Below are 19,906 nucleotides of genomic sequence, written 5' to 3'. Positions count from 1 at the left end.
ATGAACAGTGATACAAAAATCCTCAAAAAAAAAAAAAAATCCTCAGCAAAATATTAGCACATCATAGCAATCACAGTAAATCCAGCAATATATTTATGTACTACTACAAAGTATGCACTACAAACAAGTGGAATTTATTCCAGTGATGTAAGGCTTAGCCAATGTTTGGAAATTCATGAAGATAATCCATCATAACACAGGAAAGGAGAAAAATCACATTTTACTCATTATATCAACTGGTGAATATTTCAAGTAGAATTTCAAGGAAATACAGAGGGTTCCATGGCAGTGTTTCCAGATAACAAAGGGTTTTCAAAGTTCTAATTGGGACTGAGAGGAGAGAAAAAAAAAATCAAATATATGGTGCTGTCCTAAAAATGCAGCCTCAGAATAAGGATGAACCTAACTTAGCCTTTCTGTGAAATAGCAGGGCTTCTAAGAATTTCAAAGTCATTTTTCCACAGCGGCCTCATAGCGAGCCCAACACAAAGAAGAGCCTGTTGATCTTTTGTCTGAGTGAACCCTAATACAATTCATTTAAAATACAGTTAAGACGACTAGCTTGAACTTAATGGGACAGAAACAATACAAAATGAAAGGGACTTGGGATCCCAAAACATCTCCGGGCTAAAAATAGTCTGAGAAATCTACTCAGCTGTAAACACAGGCTATCTTTCATGAAGGGGGCTGGGGTGCAGGGGCGTGGGGGCACGGGTGGAGAATGACTCGGGGTAGAACCAAGACCTCAGGATGCAAACATGCTACTTAGGAGCAGAAAGACACTTAAACTGGGTTCTGTATTATGTAATAATGCAACTCATTGGATATCACAACAGAGAAATTCTGTGAGAAACAAAATAAATTACATTCTTTTTAAAAAACTACATCTTCAGGGGTGCCTGGGGGGCTCAGTGGGTTAAAGTCTCTGCCTTCAGCCCGGGTCATGATTCCAGGGTTCTGGGATTGAGCCCCGTATCGGGCTCTCTGCTCAGTGGGGAGGCTGCCTGCCTCTCTCTGCCTGCCTCTCTGCTTACTTGTGACCTCTGTCAAATAAATAAATAAAATCTTAAAAAAAAAACCAAAAACCTAAATCTTCAAAATCTCATGTGTATTTTACACTTTACCATCATTTTAATTCAAACTAGCCACAATTCAAGTGCTCGATTTTGAGTGCTCAACATATTGCTGGTAACTATATTATTAGATGAAGGTCTAGTCCATTAATTTCCACATTTAGGTGTAGTAACTGCTTTTTAAACTCATTCTTTAAACATATGAAGTACTATGGGACAGACATGGTAACAGAGGTAGTAACAGGTGAACTAGATAAAATCTGGACCCTCAGTTTTTATTTCCCAAAGATGATATAGCATATTTAATATACCAATGTGCAGAGCTTTGACAACATCCACAAATTTTGTTATGTAGTAATTTTTAAAAAATCATTTACTTCAATTGGGTTATAATACCACATAATTTTATCTTTAAAATAATATTATGGGAAAGTTGAAATACATAAAAGTAGAGAAAATAGCAAAAACAAAATAAACAAAAACCGTGTACCCAAGACTCATCTTACCATCACTGACAAACAAGTTATTCATTCTAATTTTTCTTTTGCATAAGCATTTTTTAAAAGTTCCAGACATCAATATCGTCTTGTGTATAAACTTACCTCTAACATTTTTACGTAACCACGATGCTATTATCACACCTAACAAAAACATAATTTTTAAATATTACCTAATACTGTCAATACTCCCATTTCCCCAATTGTCATAAAAATGTCTTTACATGTTTGTTCATCGTGAATCTAATTCATTACATTTGATTGGTATACATTTCTTCAGACTCGTTTAATATCTAAGAGTTCCACCTCCCCTTTTTCAATGCCATTTTATTGCTTGAGAAGCTAGGTCATTCCTCTTGTAGAATTACCCACATTTTAGATTAGTTTAATTGCTTCTTCTTCTGTCATGTTCTTCTGTTCCCTGAATTTTCTCTAAAGGGGGAGTTAGATCTTGATGCTTAGATTCAGGTTCAATATTTTGGGGCAAGATGCATATGCTTTACCGTAACTCATTGGGGGTACAAAGTGTTTTATCCTACTTTTCATGAGATTAAAATCAATTGATGGGTATCTACTTGTCATAACCTCTACTGAGAATTGTGCCTAGATCCACTATTTCATCATGTGCTGCAAAACTCTAATAAAGAATTTTAGCTCATCAACTTCTAGTTGCCCTAAAGTACAGTTCAATAGGAAATGCAGGCTAAATGACTTTCCTTTCAATTATCATTTTTGGGATGAGTTAGTGCCCTAGCAACCTCCATAGGTATATTATACAGATGGGAAGAATAGATGTGATACAATAGATAAGATCAAAAGCTCTCCTATATTTACTCCTTTAAGAGTTTCTTTCTAGAACAAATTTCCTGAAGTTTAACATGGTTTTTAATGCTGAGGAAAGGCTTTTACAAATTAGTGAAAGTAATATACCCTTCCCTTCAAATAAAACCTCTTATTTAGCCGAGTTCTAAGCATGAAGCAAAAGGGATTCCTATATTCAGTAACCTCCCCTAGAATTTATTTTCTAATGCCCTTTAATACAAAATTCACAGTAGAAGGCTTTCCTATAATTACTTAGTTACATTATGAATTCGCTGATGGTAAGTTAGATGGGAATGTTGTCTAAATGCCTTTTTACATTCCTTACATTTGTATGGTTTTTCTCCAGAGTGAATTCTCTGATGTTGAATAAGTGATGAATGAAGTCTAAAGGCCTTTCCACACTCCTTACAGTCATAGGGTTTCTCACCAGTATGAATACTCTGATGCTGAGTAAGTTGTGACAGCAGTCTAAAAGTCTTCTCACATTCCTTACATTTATAAGGTTTCTCACCAAAATGAATACTCTGATGTTGAGTAAGTTGTGAAAACAGTCTAAAGGTCTTCCCACATTCCTTACAATCATAGGGTTTCTCTCCAATATGAATACCTTGATGTGAAATAAGTTCTGAGTAACGACGAAAGAACTTCTGACATTCCTTACATTCATAAGGTTTCTCACCAGTATGAATTCTCTGATGGAGAGTCAGATGATAGCCGCGACTAAAGGTCTTCCCACATTCTTTACAATCATAGGGTTTCTCACCAGTGTGAATTCTCTGATGGAGAGTGAGTTGTTGCCGTACCCTAAAGGCCTTTCCACATTCCTTACATTCATAGGGTTTTTCACCAGTATGAAGTTTGTGATGTACACGAAGGCCTGTACTACACAAAAAAGCCTGCCCGCAGTCCTTACACTCATAGCACTTCTCAGCAATATTAAGTCTCTGATGTCGTGTAAGGTGTGCGTACTGCCTAAAGGTCTTCCCACATTCCTTACATTCATAGGGTTTCTCACCAGTATGAATCCTTTGATGGAGATTAAGTTGTCCTCGCACTCTAAAGGCCTTCCCACATTCCTTACATTCATAGGGCTTCTCACCAATATGAGTTCTCTGATGTACTCGAAGATCTGCACCACATGTGAAGATCTTTCCGCATTTTTTACATTCAAGGAGTTTGTCAGAAGTGTGAATTCTCTGATGTCGACTAAGGTGGGCACACTGTCTAAAGGCTTTTCCACATTCTTTACATTCATAGGGCTTTTCACCAGTGTGAATTCTCTGATGGAAAGTAAGTTGTTGGCGCACTCTAAAGGCCTTCCCACAGTCCCCACATTCGTAGGGTTTCTCTCTATTATGAATTCTCTGATACAGAGTAAGAGATGTGAGTTTTCTGTAAGTGGGCATTTTTTTCACTTGCCTGATATATCCTTCTTGAGGACCTTCTTGTCCCTCAAACTTTTTATATTTATAATCTTTTCTGATAAAGGAGTCTTCAAGGCCACAACTTCTAATTCTTCCCATTATCTCCCACGGAGATAAATTCATTTCATAAATATCCTTTTCTTGAAGTAATTTTTTAGTGTCATATCTGGATTCTAAATCTGAAAGAAAACAAGATAAATACATGCTATCTTCTTATTCTAGAAAAAGTAAACCAGCAAATAAAAACTTTGTAATAGAAAAAAAAATAGAAAATAAAACTCAGTTGAAGTAAATGAGCTAAAAACCTCTAAAGTAATCATGTATTTGATGCAGTTAGAGAATCTTTACTTGAATTTTTATTTATTTATTTATTTGTTAAAGGATTTTATTTATTTATTTGAGAGATAGAGAGTGAGAGAGAGAGAGAGCGTGCGCACAAGAGACGCATAGGGAGAGGGGGAAGCAGGCTCCCTACTGAGCAGAGAGCCCAATGCAGGACTCGATCCCAGGACCCTGGGATCATGACCTGAGCCAAAGCAGACGCCTAACTGACTGAGCCACCCAGGCACCCCCTTAAATTTTTAAATGATTACTCCTTTTAAATAAAATAATGTACAAACATCTTATCATGAATAACATGGCTTCTGTTTATCATATCACCTCATCATTGTCTCCTTTGTTACCTATACTCCTATCCCACTAGCCTCCTTTCAGCTGCTAGAATATGTCATAATCTTTCTATTTCTTAGAGCTTTTCACTGGCTATTAAATCTCCCAGAACTGCCAACTTGCATTCTCCACATAGTTGGGGTCCTTTCATCCTTTAGCTACCAAGTTAAAAATCAGACCCATGCTGATTCCATCTAATTTATATCCTTTACTTTCTATCCCAGTAATTTGTTCCTTGTTTCTTAACACTTTTTAAATTTTGTTTTACATACATATTCATAAATTTTCCTACTTTTTTATACTCTTTATTATCACAAAGCAGAACAAGTTATAAAACTCATCCTATGGGGAACCAGTCTGGCTCAGTTGGTGGAGCATGTGACTCTTGATCTCGGGGTTGTGAGTTTGAGCCTCACTTCGGGTATAGAGATTACTTAAAAATAAAATATTGGCGCCTGGGTGGCTCAGTGGGTTAAAGCCTCTGCCTTCGGCTCAGGTCATGATCCCGGGGTCCTGGGATCGAGCCCCACATCAGGCTCTCTCCTCAGCAGGGAGCCTGCTTCCTCCTCTCTCTCTCTGCCTGCCTCTCTGCCTACTTGTGATCTCTCTCTCTCTGTCAAATAAATAAATAAATAATCTTAAAAAAATAATAATAAAATAAAATCTTTAAAAAATAAAACAACTCCTTCTATAAAACTTAAAGGTTTTCATTAAAAAACAGAACATTCCCAATGTGGATATAATGAAATGGACACTCTCATATATGCCCCTGACACTTAGAAGACATGCCAAATCAAGACTTTGCATTTTGAATATTCTCACCTTGGATACTACAGCATGAACGCTGAGCTGTAATCTTATGATTTGTATAAACAAAAAGTCAGCTATTTGTTCCCAAATTTGTTTATGCCAGTTCTTATCCCTGCAAGCAACTAAGACAATCATTTCTATAAACACAAAGCTGAACACTTTAGGATCTTGTTCTACTTTAAACAAACTGAAACTAGAAATAATAGCCTTCACATTGTATGTGTGATCTAATCAAGAAAGAACTGGCTGGACCTACAATGAAACAAAAGGCTAAACTTAAATATCGAAAGATTGGCCTATGTTAAGAAACGTTAACGTTACAACTTTTAAGATATATGTAAAATATTTAACCATTTAAAAGTAATAAACCAAACACTAGTTTGGATTCTACTGAATCAAGAACTTTAGTAAACAACGCCAATGTGCAAGCAAAATACTAGCCCCTCTTAGATCAATATAAAAGAAGAAACATTATTTCCATTTGCAGGGTATCAGCTTTAAAAAGAAAATGAGGAGCATATTACCTGGTTATAAAATTAATTTGTTTCCCAAGGTATGATATCTTTAATTGCCTTTTTTCTTTTGTTGATACAAGAGGATATGGGATATGTATTTATGACAGAGGCAGTTTTAGTCACATTAACACCAGGGCTAATGTATTAAGAAATCTGTAAATATTAAAATCCTACGACCATGGAGTTGTACTACTCAGAACCAATGCTGACCAAATACTGAGTTCCAATAAAATTCTGATAAAATACTGAATTCCAATAAAATACTAAGTAATCCTCACATTCTGCCGATAATCTTACTCTCTATTTCAACAAATGAGAAGCAATTGAAAGAAAAACATGTACTCTTCCCTTCACATTATTCAACCAACCTGTGTCCATATCCTTGTCATATGCATGGGTTTTCTTCATAAATTGGCTTCTACTCCTTCCTATCTACTGAAGGCCATTCCTTACAAAATTATCCTATCTCTCTACTCCATCAATTTTCTTCTCTTTGAAATCATTCCCTTCAACATATAAATATGTTCTAATACCTCACATCTTAAAAGAAATTTCCTATATCCCATGAGTGTGCTTTTATGGCAGAATTTCTCCAAGACTTGCATATACTTGTATTCACTGCTCTCTCACCCCTCATTTTCTAATTATTTTATCTCCCAATAACATTAAAATAAAACTTTATTACAGAGTATCTCTAACATACACAAAAGTAGGACAGTATAATGAATATCTGTGCATCTATGACCCAACCTCAACCACCACCAACCTGTGCCCAATCTAGGCCTGTATGCACACCCCAATCCACTTTCCTCATATTATTTGAAGCAAATCCCATATACTAATTTTTTCTGCTTAAAGGATTTATCTCTGATCACACACCATTATCCAAACCTAAAAAAGTGAACAGTAATTCTTTAAGATTATAAAAAAATCAGTGTTCACACTTCCAATCATCTCAAACATAAAATTTTAAATAATTCAAAAATAGTAAATTGATCCCCCAAAAAAGTCCATAGAGTACAACAGGTCTTTTACATCTTTTAATCTAAAGGTTTTCCTGCTTTCTTTCAATTTCCCTTATAATCTATTTGTTGAAGAAACTATTTTTTGACCCTTTAGGATTTTCTATTTCTTAATTTTGCTGACTGTAATGCCAAGGTGCAGTAGAACATGTTCCTCTATCTTCTTCTTTTTTTTTTTTTTTTAAGATTTTATTATGTACTTGAGAGAGAGAGAAAGGGAGCAAGAGAGAGCATGAGAGGAGAGAGGTCAGCCAGAGAAGCAGACTCCCTGCCAAGCAGGGAGCCCGATGTGGGACTCAATCCTAGGACTCCGGGATCACAACCTGAGCCTAAGGCAGTCACTTAACCAACTGAGCCACCCAGGTGTCCCATTCCTCTATCTTCTTCCCATAAATTGGCAGTTGCCTTTAGAAACTCATCAGACGTAGAACCAATTTTACTGGCAAAGTTATATCATAGGTGATACTGTATCCTTTCACTAGAAGAAATAGGTCTGATTATACCCATTTCTGTGATGTTATCAGTATTGATGTTTAATACCCGGATCCAACTGTTCATTATGGGTTCCAAAATGGTAATATTCTAATTCTGTCATCTTTCATTTATTACGAAAAATGTATTTATGATAAACATCCCTCTATCTAATATTGGTACATTTCTTATAAGAAAAGGAAAATACTTCTTTTTCTTTATATTTCCCAAATTAGTTAAATCTCTAGTAGTTTCCAAAGCTGAACAATTTGCTATTAGTATCACTAAGAATTTATAGAATTAAGCATATTTTATGTGTTACATTACATTGCAGATATGTATATAGATAGTCAAGTGGTTCCATCTTTGACCAGCTGGAGCCTCTTATAACTGGTTCCTCTTCTCTGACCACCCTATCTAAAGTTACCCCTTTCAGCCATCATAATTCTCCATTTTCTTACACTACTTACATTTCTTCATAACTTAATCACTTCATGATATTTGGTAATCCATTTGTTTATCTGTGGATTGTATGACTTCCCTACTACAATGTAAACTTCATGAAAAGAGAGCACTGGAGAAATACATATACAAAAGATGAACCGAAAACTAATTCGATCCAAAATACAGGTAAAATGGTTTCCATTATGAAGTTCCCCCCTACTGAAATGACAGGGAAATATGAGAGTGAAGAAACAAGTAGTAAGTGGAAGTATAGATGAAATTTCCTTGCTGGCTCATGTGGAGATCTAAGTTTTCTTCCCAAGTTTCAGGTCTTCTCTTCATTATCAACGTCTATGGGGTGTGTTTCCTTGCCAACCAGCAGCCTGTGCCATGCCAGAACCACGTATCTCTGCCTGATTAGCATTTACTCACCTAGGCTCCTCCTTCTTCTCTCATCCCTCACAACCATCCAGGGTTCTTTCCCTTGCTCTAGTAGGGTGATCACATCTGGCTTAGAAATGGAACATCCTGCTTGAAAAAACATAATGGTACATCATAAAGAAAGAATTAACTTGATCGAGCCTTCAGAACAAAAAGAGTAGTGGGATTAAAAAACATTCGTATTAGTGTTACTTCAGGACCACAAAGAATAATAAGAACAGAGAAGCAGGAACATTGTCTTACTTTAATTTAAACTCATGCAGAGTCTCTTCCTTGAGAGGAAGTAATGATTTTTTGGGTTTTTTTGAGGAAGTAATGATTTGAGAACATTGACTTCAAATCCTGCCTCTGCCACCTGGGTCACTATGGCCTCAGTTTTCTCAGTTGTAAAAAGGAGGTATTATGTCTACCCATTGGACTGTTGTAAGGTATGATTTTATAAATGTAAAGTGCCTGGATGCGTGCTTAGTACATAGTAAACACTGTACATACTTATTAGATACTTTTATTAGGTATTTTGCTAAGAGGAAAATAATTAGTTTCTTACCAGGATATACATCTACTATTAAATGCAAAAACTCATGTGTTTTAACTTTTAATCACAAATCAATTAAAAGGTAGTTATGTCTGCTGTGGTAAACTGAATGTGTCAACTTTAACAAACTGTTGACTGAACCCAGCAACATGTATGTTGTATAAGCTTTTTAAATAGATATGGGGAGCCAGAACCTCTAGTCTTCCTACTCACATTACAAGTGAATAACAGATAACAGGCCATCTAGAGCAGTTAGAAACCTGATTTCTTTGACAATGGTTTTGCTGTGAAGTGTCGGAGAATTTCTATCTAGCTGTCACTAAAGAGGAGTAATTACAGAAAAGGCACAGAAAGACATAAAGGTCACTGGATTATGGGGGAAGCTAAAGGTGCTATTTAATTGGCTTAACAACAACAGGTGCCTATTCCTAACTACAAAGAAGATATTCAGCTAGTTTCTAGGAAGAAATTCAGTCCTGTGAATTTCTAAATTATATGACACAGATAAGCTTACCCACTGACACCAAGTTGCTATAGTTCTCTAGTATCACATCTCTGTACAAATTCCTCTGATATGAGTTCAGGCATTCCCACTCTTCCTGAGAAAAGTCTACGGCCACATCTCTGAACATCACCAAATGCTGAAATGACAAACCCGTGTATTATTTCTAAAATTATTTATTTCTCCAAAGGGCCAATATTTAAGCTTTGCATGCCACATATGGTCTGTTTCATATCCTTCCCCTTTCCCTTCTTTTTTAAAACAATTCTTTCAAAACATAATGAGCTCAAAGACTGGAAAAAACAGGCCAAGGAACGAATCTGGCTCACAAGCTGTAGTTTGCCAACCACCGCTAAAGAAAATACTTCCTATATACCATCGGATACCTAATTTTACTTACTTCTAGGTATGTTCACATAGTTCATCAGAATTTCACAAGTAACTGAAATAGTGTTCATAAGAACACTGCTTGCACTGGGCCTAAGTGGGCCTAAAAAAATTCTCAATAAATGTATGCTTTATTCTAACCTCTCTTCTTTGAAGGATTAGGGGAAAAAAAACAGATGGATTTCTTTTCCTCCAAAAGAACCATTAAATCTCTATTTTTAAAAATTAGAGTTTGTGTGAAATTAAAGAATTTCTTCCAGACCCGACTTCATCACTATATCATTAGCATTTTTCTTTGTTATAACAAATACTTTATTTAAAAACTGAATGTTTTTAAGTTACTAAACTGAACTTAAAAACTGAATGTTTTTAAGTTACTAAAAACCAGTCCATTTGTGTTAGACTTAGGAATGATTATATTTAGGTATTTCTATACTTTTAAAGATATTAAGTTATATTTAGAATTTAGGTTACACAAAATCTCTGAAGCCGCAATGTCCAATATGCTGGCTTATACATGTTATTATCAAACACTTAAATTGTGGCTAGTCCAAATTTAGATATGCTGTAATTCAAAAATACATACCAGATATAAAAAACTTTAGAAAGAAAAACAAACATAAGATATCTCAATAATTTCCATATTGACTACACTTTTGAAATGGTAACATTTTTGTGCCATATATATATAAATTTTGGCTATATTGAGTTAAATAAAACATTAAAATTAACTGCATGTGTTATTTTTTAATTTTTAAATGTAACTTCAAAAAAGTTCAAGATTGGGCGCCTGGGTGGCTCAGTGGGTTAAAGCCACTGCCTTCAGCTCAGGTCATGATCCCAGCGTCCTGGGATCGAGCCCCACATCGGGCTCTCTGCTCAGCAGGGAGCCTGCTTCCTCCCTTCTCTCTCTCTGCTTACCTCTCTGCCTACTTGTGATCTGTCAAATAAATAAATAAAATCTTTAAAAAAAAAAAAAGTTCAAGATTATATAAGTGCTTTGCATATTATTCTATACTTTTTATGAGACTGACATGCTGCCTACTGCCCTTAAGAAAGTACTAATTCAATATTTTAAATATGCCCCACTAGAAAACTTTAAATTATACGGGTCACTCACATTACAATTCTTTTGGACAATGCTACTCTAGTGTTCTCCACTACTAAGAGTCTAAGATCAAACAATTCCCTCTAGGGACTTCACTTCTATCTTATCTCTGCTCTAGACAAAGATTGAACACAGTCAATACACTGAATAATTTGGTCAACAGATACATGGACATGGGTGGAAAAGAGTGCGGCACATAGGAAGGTCCTGGCTGCCTGGGTCCATCCCTTACTAGAATGAGAGAAGCTATTGGATAGGGCTGTTAGGAACTTTCTGGATAGCTAATGAGAATTTTCACATAACCTGAAAAACATTACAGTGCTTCAAACAGAAACACCAACTTACATGAGCCATGATTTTAGGTTCCAAGAATTGGTCAGTTCTCCTCAAAGGTCATTTACTGGAGAAGCAGAGTCCCCAGAAGCTAGAGCTGGGGGAAGAAGGTGAAGCCGTAAGAACACAATTGCCTCAGAACTCTCCAATTTTAAAACATCACACTATTTCTCCCTTCCCACACTCCTCCCTGCTCCAACACACAGACAATGAGAGATAAGAGGTAGTTTAGAAAAATATATGTCCTGGGACGCCTGGGTGGCTCAGTTGGTTAAGCAGCTGCCTTCGGCTCGGGTCATGATATCAGCGTCCTGGGATCGAGTCCCACTTCGGGCTCCTTGCTCGGCGGGGAGCCTGCTTCTCCCTCTGCCTCTGCCTACCACTCTGTCTGCCTGTGCTCGCTCGCTCTCTCTCTCTCTAACAAATAAATAAATTAAAAAAATATATAAAAATAAAAATTAAAAAAAAGAAAAATATATGTCCTCCTCAAAACCACAGGGAAATCAGTTGCATAAGGGCAGACAGAGAGCAGAGACTTGCCCTGGAAGATCATGTCCAGACACTTTAGCGAGCAGAGACTTGCCCTGGAAGATCATGTCCAGACACTTTAGCAGGAGGGTTTCCAGTTAGTCCCCTACCCTAGGGAGGCTGATCTGGACCTGAGCACGGGCTGCCCAGGCCTGTCCTGAGCAGATCCATTTCCCTCCATTCCCACCTTCCCAGCTGAGAAGTGGTTGTTACATCATCTGAACCAGACATCTTTCCAAGACTCAGGAATATGGTTGGCCTCCCTAAATGTAGAAACAGAAAATACTCTGGGGGCACCTGGGTGGCTCAGTGGGTTAAGCCTCTGCCTTCGGCTCAGGTCATGATCTCAGGATCCTGGGATCAAGTCCGGCATCGGACTCTCTGCTCAGCGGGGAGCCTGCTTCCCACCCCCCTCTGCCTGCCTCTCTGCCTACTTGTGATCTCTGTCTGTCAAATAAATAAATAAAATCTTAAAAAAAAAATACTCTGGACAAGAGTTTCCCAAACTTTGCTAGACACTGGAACTGCCTGCAGATCTTTAAAATATACTGATGCCTGGCTCCTACCTCCCAAACATTTTTATTTCATTAGTAGAGAGTGTGACCTGGGAATCAGGATTTTTAAATACCCCTTAGATTTTATAAAATTTCTGACAGGTCATCATAACGGGCAACAAAGTTTGATGATTAAACTTTGTGTACATCAGAACCACCTGGAGGGCTTATTAAAACACAGTTTGCAGGGCCTCACTCTTAGAGTTTGGCATTTAGTAAAGGTGTAGGGTTGGGCTTGAGAATTTGCAGTTCTAAAAATTTCCCAAGTGATACTGATGTTGCTGGTCCTATTGACACAATTTGAGAACTACTTGCATAGCCCACGCCAGCAGACTTTATCATGACAAAACTACACTTGCACACTGGAATCCCTCCCTGGGGGAAGGGTGAACTACCACTCCCAGATCCTCAGAGCTCACCAGTCACCATTTGCCTGTTCAGAATCATCAATACTGCCTGTACAATCTCATTTATCAACCCATCTCTCTTGGTACCCAGGCTGGGAAAAGTGAATTTGTGAAACCTAAGCATGAATAATTCTCTAGAAAGTAGAAATAACTTATTAGTTAAAACTCACTAGTGCGGTACCTGGGTGGCTCAATGGGTTAAGCCTCTGCCTTCGTTCGGCACAGGTCATGATCCCAGGGTCCTGGGATTGAGCCCCGAATCCGGCTCTCTGCTCAGTGGGGAGTCTGTTTTCCCCTCTCTCTCTGCCTGCCTCTCTGCCTACTTGTGATGCTCTCTGTCAAATAAATAAATGAAATCTTAAAAAAAAAACAAAAAAACTCACTAGTAACTAAGGAAATATTAAAGGAACTAGACTGGCAGGTTTGAAAAACTGATGATACTTATTACTAAATGGAAGGGAAATGGACACTCATAGTATGATATAGAAAGAATGAAAAAATATGTGTAAAGTGTTTATAATGGGACCAAAAAAAGGCTAGAGAGAACCTAAATAGCAGGTTAAATAAATTATCGTGTGTTCACACAATGGCACTAAAAACCCACTAAAAATGGGGATGCCTGGCTGGCTCAGTTGGAAAGGATATGACTCTTAACCTCAGGGTCATGAGTTCAAGACCCATGGTGAGTGTAGAGGTTAGTAAAAAAAAAAAAAGAACATAAAAAAATAACTTTTTAATTAAAAAAACACTAAAAATGAAGGCAAATTCTATTTAATACCGTGGAAAGATTATCACTACAAATTGTCGGGAGACGGTAGGTTAGAAAATAATTTTGGGGGCGCTGGGTGGCTCGGTGGGTTAAAGCCTCTGCCTTCGGCTCAGGTCATGATCCCAAGGTCCTGGGATCAAGCCCCATATCTGGCTCTGCTCGGTGGGGAGCCTGCTTCCCCCTCACTCTCTGCCTGACTCTCTGCCTACTTGTGATCTTTGTCTGTCAAATAAATGAACAAAATCTTTAAAAAAAAAAAAAAGAAAGAAAAGAATTTTGTACTGTGATTGTATATTTGACAGAAAAACTACATACATACACATACATGTACACACAGGTTCATAGAACAATCTGTGAATGGAGTTAGAAAAAAATTTTATTGTGTTACCTCTACTTGATGATATCCCAGGTGATCTTTTTTTTTTTTTTAAAGATTTTATTTATTTATTTGACAGACAGATCACAAGTAGGCAGAGAGGCGGGCAGAGAGAGAAGGGAGGAAGCAGGCTCCCTGCTGAGCAGAGAGCCCGATGCTGGGCTCGATCCCAGGACGCTGGGACCATGACCTGAGCCGAAGGCAGCGGCTTTAACCCACTGAGCCACCCAGGCGCCCCATCCCAGCTGATATTTATCTTGTTCTCTAAAAGTTTGCTGGACATAAATTTTTTTTTTAAAGATTTTATTTATTTATTTGACAGACAGAGATCACAAGTAGGCAGAGGCAGGCAGAGAGAGAGAGGGGGAACCAGGCTCCCCACTGAACAGAGAGCCCTACGCAGGGCTCGATCCCAGGGCCCCGAGACCATGACCCGAGCCGAAGGCAGAGGCTTTAACCCACTGAGCCACCCAGGCGCACCACCTGGACATAAATTTAAAATAGTTCTGCAAGGAATATTATATTACAAAAAGCCCCAAAAGTTACATCACTGCTATCCTTTTCCCTAGCTTCTAAATCTAAAAACTACCTCTCTCAGCTATTTCTTTTGGTATTTAACTCCATACATTTAACACGCTAATATTTTTACTCCTGAATTTTTAGTTTTAGTCACTCTTTGCTAAGATTAAAATAATTTTGTTTTTTGTAAGCTTAATTGTCTAGGAAATTATCATTAATTCATTTCTCAAACTCTCACCCAAATCAGGGGATGAATGAAGTTTTGGGCATAAAAAAGCAGACTGGTCTATTTCATGTTGTGAGAATCCTTCAGAAATTCAGCCAAACACTTCAGGGTGTCACCTGTAACCCACCTGGTAAAAGTCAATGCCGTATTCCGTAGTGTTCCTCTCTCTGAGATCCTGCATAACCATGAAGTGAAAAGTTGGGTAAGTAATAGCACACAGAAAGCCTGTTGAAGGAACTGCTCAGGCAGTTTGAACATTACTGCCCAATAGCTTATTTCTTATGTGATTTATAAAACATCCATAAAACAGAATACTAAAGTTACCATTAAATACTAAGTTCTAGAAAACTGTTAAGGAATAAAAAGTATTCAAGATACACTGAAAGAAAAAAAATCAGTTTATATATATAATATGATTAGTTATTTTAAATCATTAATGTGAAACAGACCTCAGTAGATGGGGAAAAATTTCCCTATTTCCATTCTAACACTTATAATTAACTTTAAATTATAATTAAGTCTCTCAATTTAAATGCTATTTCTATCACAAGAATTATAATTACTTGGAAGATTTCTCAAATAAGAAGGGGGATGCTGGGATTTCACCTTTCTCCATATACCCATGATTATAAAATCCATGAGGGTACTGAACTAGTACTAGTTATCAGTTTAAGAGACCTTTTATTAGTTTAAGGTCTCTTAAACTAATAACTAGAGGTCTTGATTTCTTTTAAATTTTCTATTAGGGTTATCCCATTATTTGGAAATAACACCATACACAAAAACACATGCTTGTAGGAATATTTTGAGAAAATATGCTATAAATATTAATAGTGATTATTTCTGGATGTTGAGACCATGGATAATTTTAATTTCTTCTCTTTTAGGTCCCTTGGTTACTTATTATTTTACACGCCTGCATTAACTACACCAGAAATACTGTTTTAAAAAGCCATTCTCCTGGGGGCACCTGGGTGGCTCCGTGGTTTGGGCCTCTGCCTTTGGCTCAGGTCATGATCTCACAGTCCTGGGATGGAGCCCTGCATTGGGCTCTCTGCTCAGCGGGGAGCCTGCTTCCCCCTCTCTCTCTCTGCCTGCCTCTCTGCCTACTTGTGATCTGTCAAATAAAAAAATAAAAATTTTGTTTTAAAAAGCCATTTCCTTTAAAAAGAATTTTTTATTTCTTACAGTCATTTTTTATTTCTTACAGTCATTTTTTATTTCTTATAGTCATTAAGAAACTGTCATTAAATAGGCCTACGTAAATGATAACAACAAGGAAATCAATGTGACTGAAAGAATAATTCCTACCAATTCTTTCTTTTAAATTCCTACCAATTCTTGAATACTGTCTCACATCAATACCTGAGATTCTTCTGTAAAGGATCGCAATGCTTTTCCAAAGTGATTATGAGAGAGAAAAACAAATGCTTATTTCACAGCAGCTGCTCAATAACTTGAGCTTAACCCTCCCAGGCTCCAAAGAATACACGAGTTATTAAATCCCTGCAATGTGGGCACCTGGGTGGCTCAATGGGTTAAGCCTCTGCCTTCAGCTTGGGTCACGATCTCAGTGTCCTGGGATCCAGGCCTGCATCCGGCTCTCTGCTCAGCAGGGAGCCTGCTTCCCCCACCCCCTCTCTCTGCCTGCCTCTCTGCCTACTTGTGATCTCTGTCTGTCAAATAAATAAGTAAAATCTTAAAAACAAACAAACAAATAAATAAATAAATCCCTGCAATGTATCTTATAAATTGTGCTTAAGATACATATATAACTTAACAATTTCTCAAAGATTTTTATTCATAAAGATACTTTTCAATATTATATTATATACATATACATTTTCCTGATGATTAACTAAATTACTAATAAATGTAATTTTTAGTATTGCATAACATTCTACCACAGGGATGGAGTGTGAGTTACTTAATCATTTCCATATTGCTGGATACTACTTTTATAAAAGGTTATCCCAAAAGCCATTCCTAGTTATCCCAGATTTTTATTCTACAGTAGTAAGAATCAATCTTGTTGGGTCTTATATAACTTTGATAATATCATGAAATGATAGACTTCCTCCCCACCAAATTACCTGCTGACAAATATATACAACAATCCTGTACATAATCTTAGATTTTTGTCATCCTGAAAACCTATAAACAGAGTCCAAAGACTTCACATTAAGAATCTCTCTTTTTTGGGGCACCTGGGTAGCTTAGTGGATTAAGTGTCTGATTTAAGCTCAGGTCATGGTCTCAGGGTCCTGGGATGGAGCTTTCCGCATGGCCCCACTCTCCCCATGGCTCCAAGCTCAATGGAGCTTCTCCCTCTATACCACCCCCCACCACTTCTGCACTTTCTCTCTCTCTCTCTCTAATAAATAAAATCTTTTTTTAGAAAAAGAATCCCTCTTTTGGTCCGTTCCAGTGTCTGATTCATTTTCCTGCTTGCAAGCATCCATCCTAATTAATCTCACATTTTCATTACTCTTTTTTTTTTAAAGATTTTATTTATTTGACAGACAGAGATCACAAGTAGGCAAGAGAGGCAGGCAGAGAGGCAGGCAGAGAGAGAGGCGGGGGGGGGGGGTGGGAGGCTCCCCGCTGAGCAGAGAGCCCCATGTGGGGATGTGGGGCTCAATCCCAGGACCCTGGGATCATGACCTGAGCCGAAGGCAGAGGCTTTAACTCACTGAGCCACCCAGGCGCCCCCCATCTTCATTACTCTTGAGAATACAGAAAGCTGATACGGAATGACTAAGAATCATCATTTAAAACCAACAGCTAGGGGCGCCTGGGTTCCGGCTCTCTGCTCAGCAGGGAGCCTGCTTCCTCCCTTCTCTCTCTGCCTGCCTCTCTGCCTACTTGTGATCTCTCTCTGTCAAATAAATAAATAAAATCTTTAAAAAAAAATAAAACCAACAGCTAATATTGGTTAAGCACTCTTCTAATGTGCCTGGTACTCCTCTAAGAGCGTTAAGAGATATTAATTCAGGCAATCTTTAAAACCACCCTGTGAAGTATATATTATTGTAATTCTGGATTTTCAGATGAAGAAACTGAGACTAGAAATATTGCTCAAACTCACTCAGATTTAAGTAGGAAACAGGATTCAAATTCCTTTAATTTAGGTTCAAAAATTTTTTTAAAGATTTTATTTATTTATTTGACAGAGAGAGAGATCACAAGCAGGCAGAGGGAGAGGGGGAAGCAGGCTCCCTGCTGGCTCCATCCCAGAACCCTGAGACCATGACCCCCACAGAAGGCAGAGGCTTAACCCACTGAGCCACCCAGGTGCCCCTCGGTTCAAAATTCTTTTTTTTTTTTTAATTTATTTATTTGACAGACAGAGATCACAAGCAGGCAGAGAGGCAGGCAGAGAGAGGGGGGAAGCAGGCTCCCCGCCAACCATGGAGCCCAATGTGGGGCTCGATCCTAGGACCCTGAGATCACGACCTGAGCCGAAGGCAGAGGCTTTAACCCACTGAGCCACCCAGGTGCCCCTAGGTTCAAAATTCTTAAACACCTTATATACCCGAGTCTACTGAAAACACAGCCCAAACAAATTCATGCTACAAACTTTCAGTCATAAGATGAGTAAGTTCTGAAGACCTAAAGTACAGCGCGGTTACTGTATAATACACCTAAAATTTGCTAAGAGAGTAGATCTTAAGTTTTCTCACCACACACAAAAGTAGCTGAGGTGATGGACCTTAATTAGTCTGACTATGGTAAACATTCCATTCCACAATGTATACATATACTGAAGCATGCTGTACACCTTAAATATATATCATTTTGTATTTGTCAAAAATAAGCAAAACAAACCCATGCAACCAAACCTCTAACCACATCTGCCTGGTAGCAAAAATTTACAATCACGGAGTCCCTTGGAAAAAAATCCCCAACCTTAATCTGGAATCACTGAAGGTATCTAAACAAACCCTAAACTACTCCTTAAGAAACCACAGTAGAAAACAAAGCACGAACATTGACTTCCCAAAGCGGTATTTCCACAATCAGAATCCTTAAGAAAAAGTGCTCACAAAGCAACTGAATATATAGCATACGGTTAACTAACAGCAGAATTGCACTAAATGGACATTAGAGAGCGTTACCTATTAATTAGGTCCCCTGCCGTTAACTACGTAGGGAAATCTTAAAGCCCAAATCGATGAATAGACCATTCTTAAGCAGCACATTCCAAGGGAAGAAAATCAAGAAGCCCAGTGTTCTGAAAATCAAATGCATTTCACGGAAACAAAGAAGCAGCACAAACTCACACAGAACCTGGCTTTCCGAGGCGCCGCGGCGATTCGTTTCACTTCAAAGGCCTTCTCCGGAGACTGGCAGGGCTGGGGAAGCAGACAGTGTTCATTAACACCCCAGGCTTTTCTTGATCGGTTAGAAACCACCCTCCGTGCCCTGGGACCCTCCCTAACCACCAGAGGCATGCACAAACGGAAACGAGAGGCAAATGTGGAAGGGTCTGCGGTCACCCGTGTCCAGGTTCGCGGCTCTGGGTACGCGGTAGTTCGGACATCGCTACTGCTTACCCCGTGGGACGGCCCACCGCGTTGTCTTCTGTCCAGCGGATACTCCGGACCTCAGAGGTCAGCCCTGAATCTAGCTCCAGCGTTTTCAGGGGACCTTTATTGTGGGGCTCCTCCTCCGACTGCCCTCTACGGCCGGGCCTAGGTGGTTGAGGAGAAGACCGAGGAGCGTAACACCGCAGGGTCTTGCATTGCAGAATAGGCCGCGCCCACAAACCGGGCCCGGCCCCGTTACTGCCGCACGAGTTTAAATCCACCCGGTCCGGGTCTCCTCACTCTGTTGGAATCGCCTAGTAGTCTGAGGCCCCAGGACCCACCCCCGGTCCGTTCCGCAGAATCTGGCCCTTCCCGTACTCGTTTCTTTCTGAAAAGCAGCGGCCACAGCAAAGCCGGGCTCCGCGCGTTCCTGCCGCGACCGGCTCTGACGACCACCCAGCCCTCAAATCTCCAAGCTTCCAGATCGCCTATCGCGGCACGAGTGCGCAGGCGCGCAGGGGGGCGGGGACAAGTGTCTCGGTTCTTCAGGAAGGGCTGGCCGGGAAGAATGGGGCCAGGCCGTCAGCTTCCCAAGTGGAGAATTAGAGTTCCGGCAGGGCCAGGGTTTCTCAAGCCTGCAAAGGTGACCCTGTGGGTGACCGGTGCTACCGAGGATAATCCGAGCCTGTTCCCTTTTTGGAAATGTAGTCCTAAATCACTGTCTATTCTAGCTTTCTACTTTTGGCTCTTGGCTCGGTCCCCCCATTTGTGCCGCGAACACCGCCCTCGAGCACCGAGCGCTGAGGCTTCGGGGAGTTGTCGTTTCTGTCCAGAGTACGCAGGCGCGGGAGTAGGTTGGGGACGGGGCGAACCCTGAGCTTTACTGAGGTTGGGGAGACTCTTGGAGCAACAACCATTGGAGCCTGCGCCTGGCTTGGGGCCTAT

The 19,906-nt window shown here is 39.1% G+C and overlaps 1 protein-coding gene across 1 annotated transcript; it reads right to left on the bottom strand.

Moving 5' to 3' along the window:
• Nucleotides 1-1,334: 1,334 nt before the first annotated feature.
• Nucleotides 1,335-19,612, bottom strand: ZFP30 (ZFP30 zinc finger protein). Its single transcript, XM_080828839.1, has 7 exons — nt 18,989-19,612; nt 18,716-18,787; nt 14,560-14,607; nt 11,066-11,150; nt 9,238-9,364; nt 8,180-8,275; nt 1,335-3,995 (listed from the first exon to the last, which is right to left on the bottom strand). Exons 4-7 carry the CDS (start codon nt 11,072-11,074, stop codon nt 2,641-2,643), a joined length of 1,587 nt encoding a protein of 528 aa, XP_080684965.1. The 5' UTR covers nt 11,075-11,150; nt 14,560-14,607; nt 18,716-18,787; nt 18,989-19,612; the 3' UTR covers nt 1,335-2,640.
• Between the last annotated feature and the right edge of the window lie 294 nt (nt 19,613-19,906).

The sequence above is a fragment of the Martes martes genome (assembly GCF_963455335.1).
Source record: "Martes martes genome assembly, chromosome: 17".
NCBI classification, from domain to species: domain Eukaryota; kingdom Metazoa; phylum Chordata; class Mammalia; order Carnivora; family Mustelidae; genus Martes; species Martes martes.
This window is presented reverse-complemented; position numbering and strand designations above follow the sequence as displayed.

Excerpts from the sequence above, each read along its gene's own strand:
- ZFP30 (XM_080828839.1), bottom strand. Across the intron at positions 8,276-9,237 it reads TAGCAACTTGGTGTCAGTGG|GATGTTCCATTTCTAAGCCA; the intron begins GTAAGCTTATCT and ends TTTTTCAAGCAG. Across the intron at positions 3,996-8,179 it reads GAGAAGAAGGAGGAGCCTAG|ATTTAGAATCCAGATATGAC; the intron begins GTGAGTAAATGC and ends GTTTTCTTTCAG.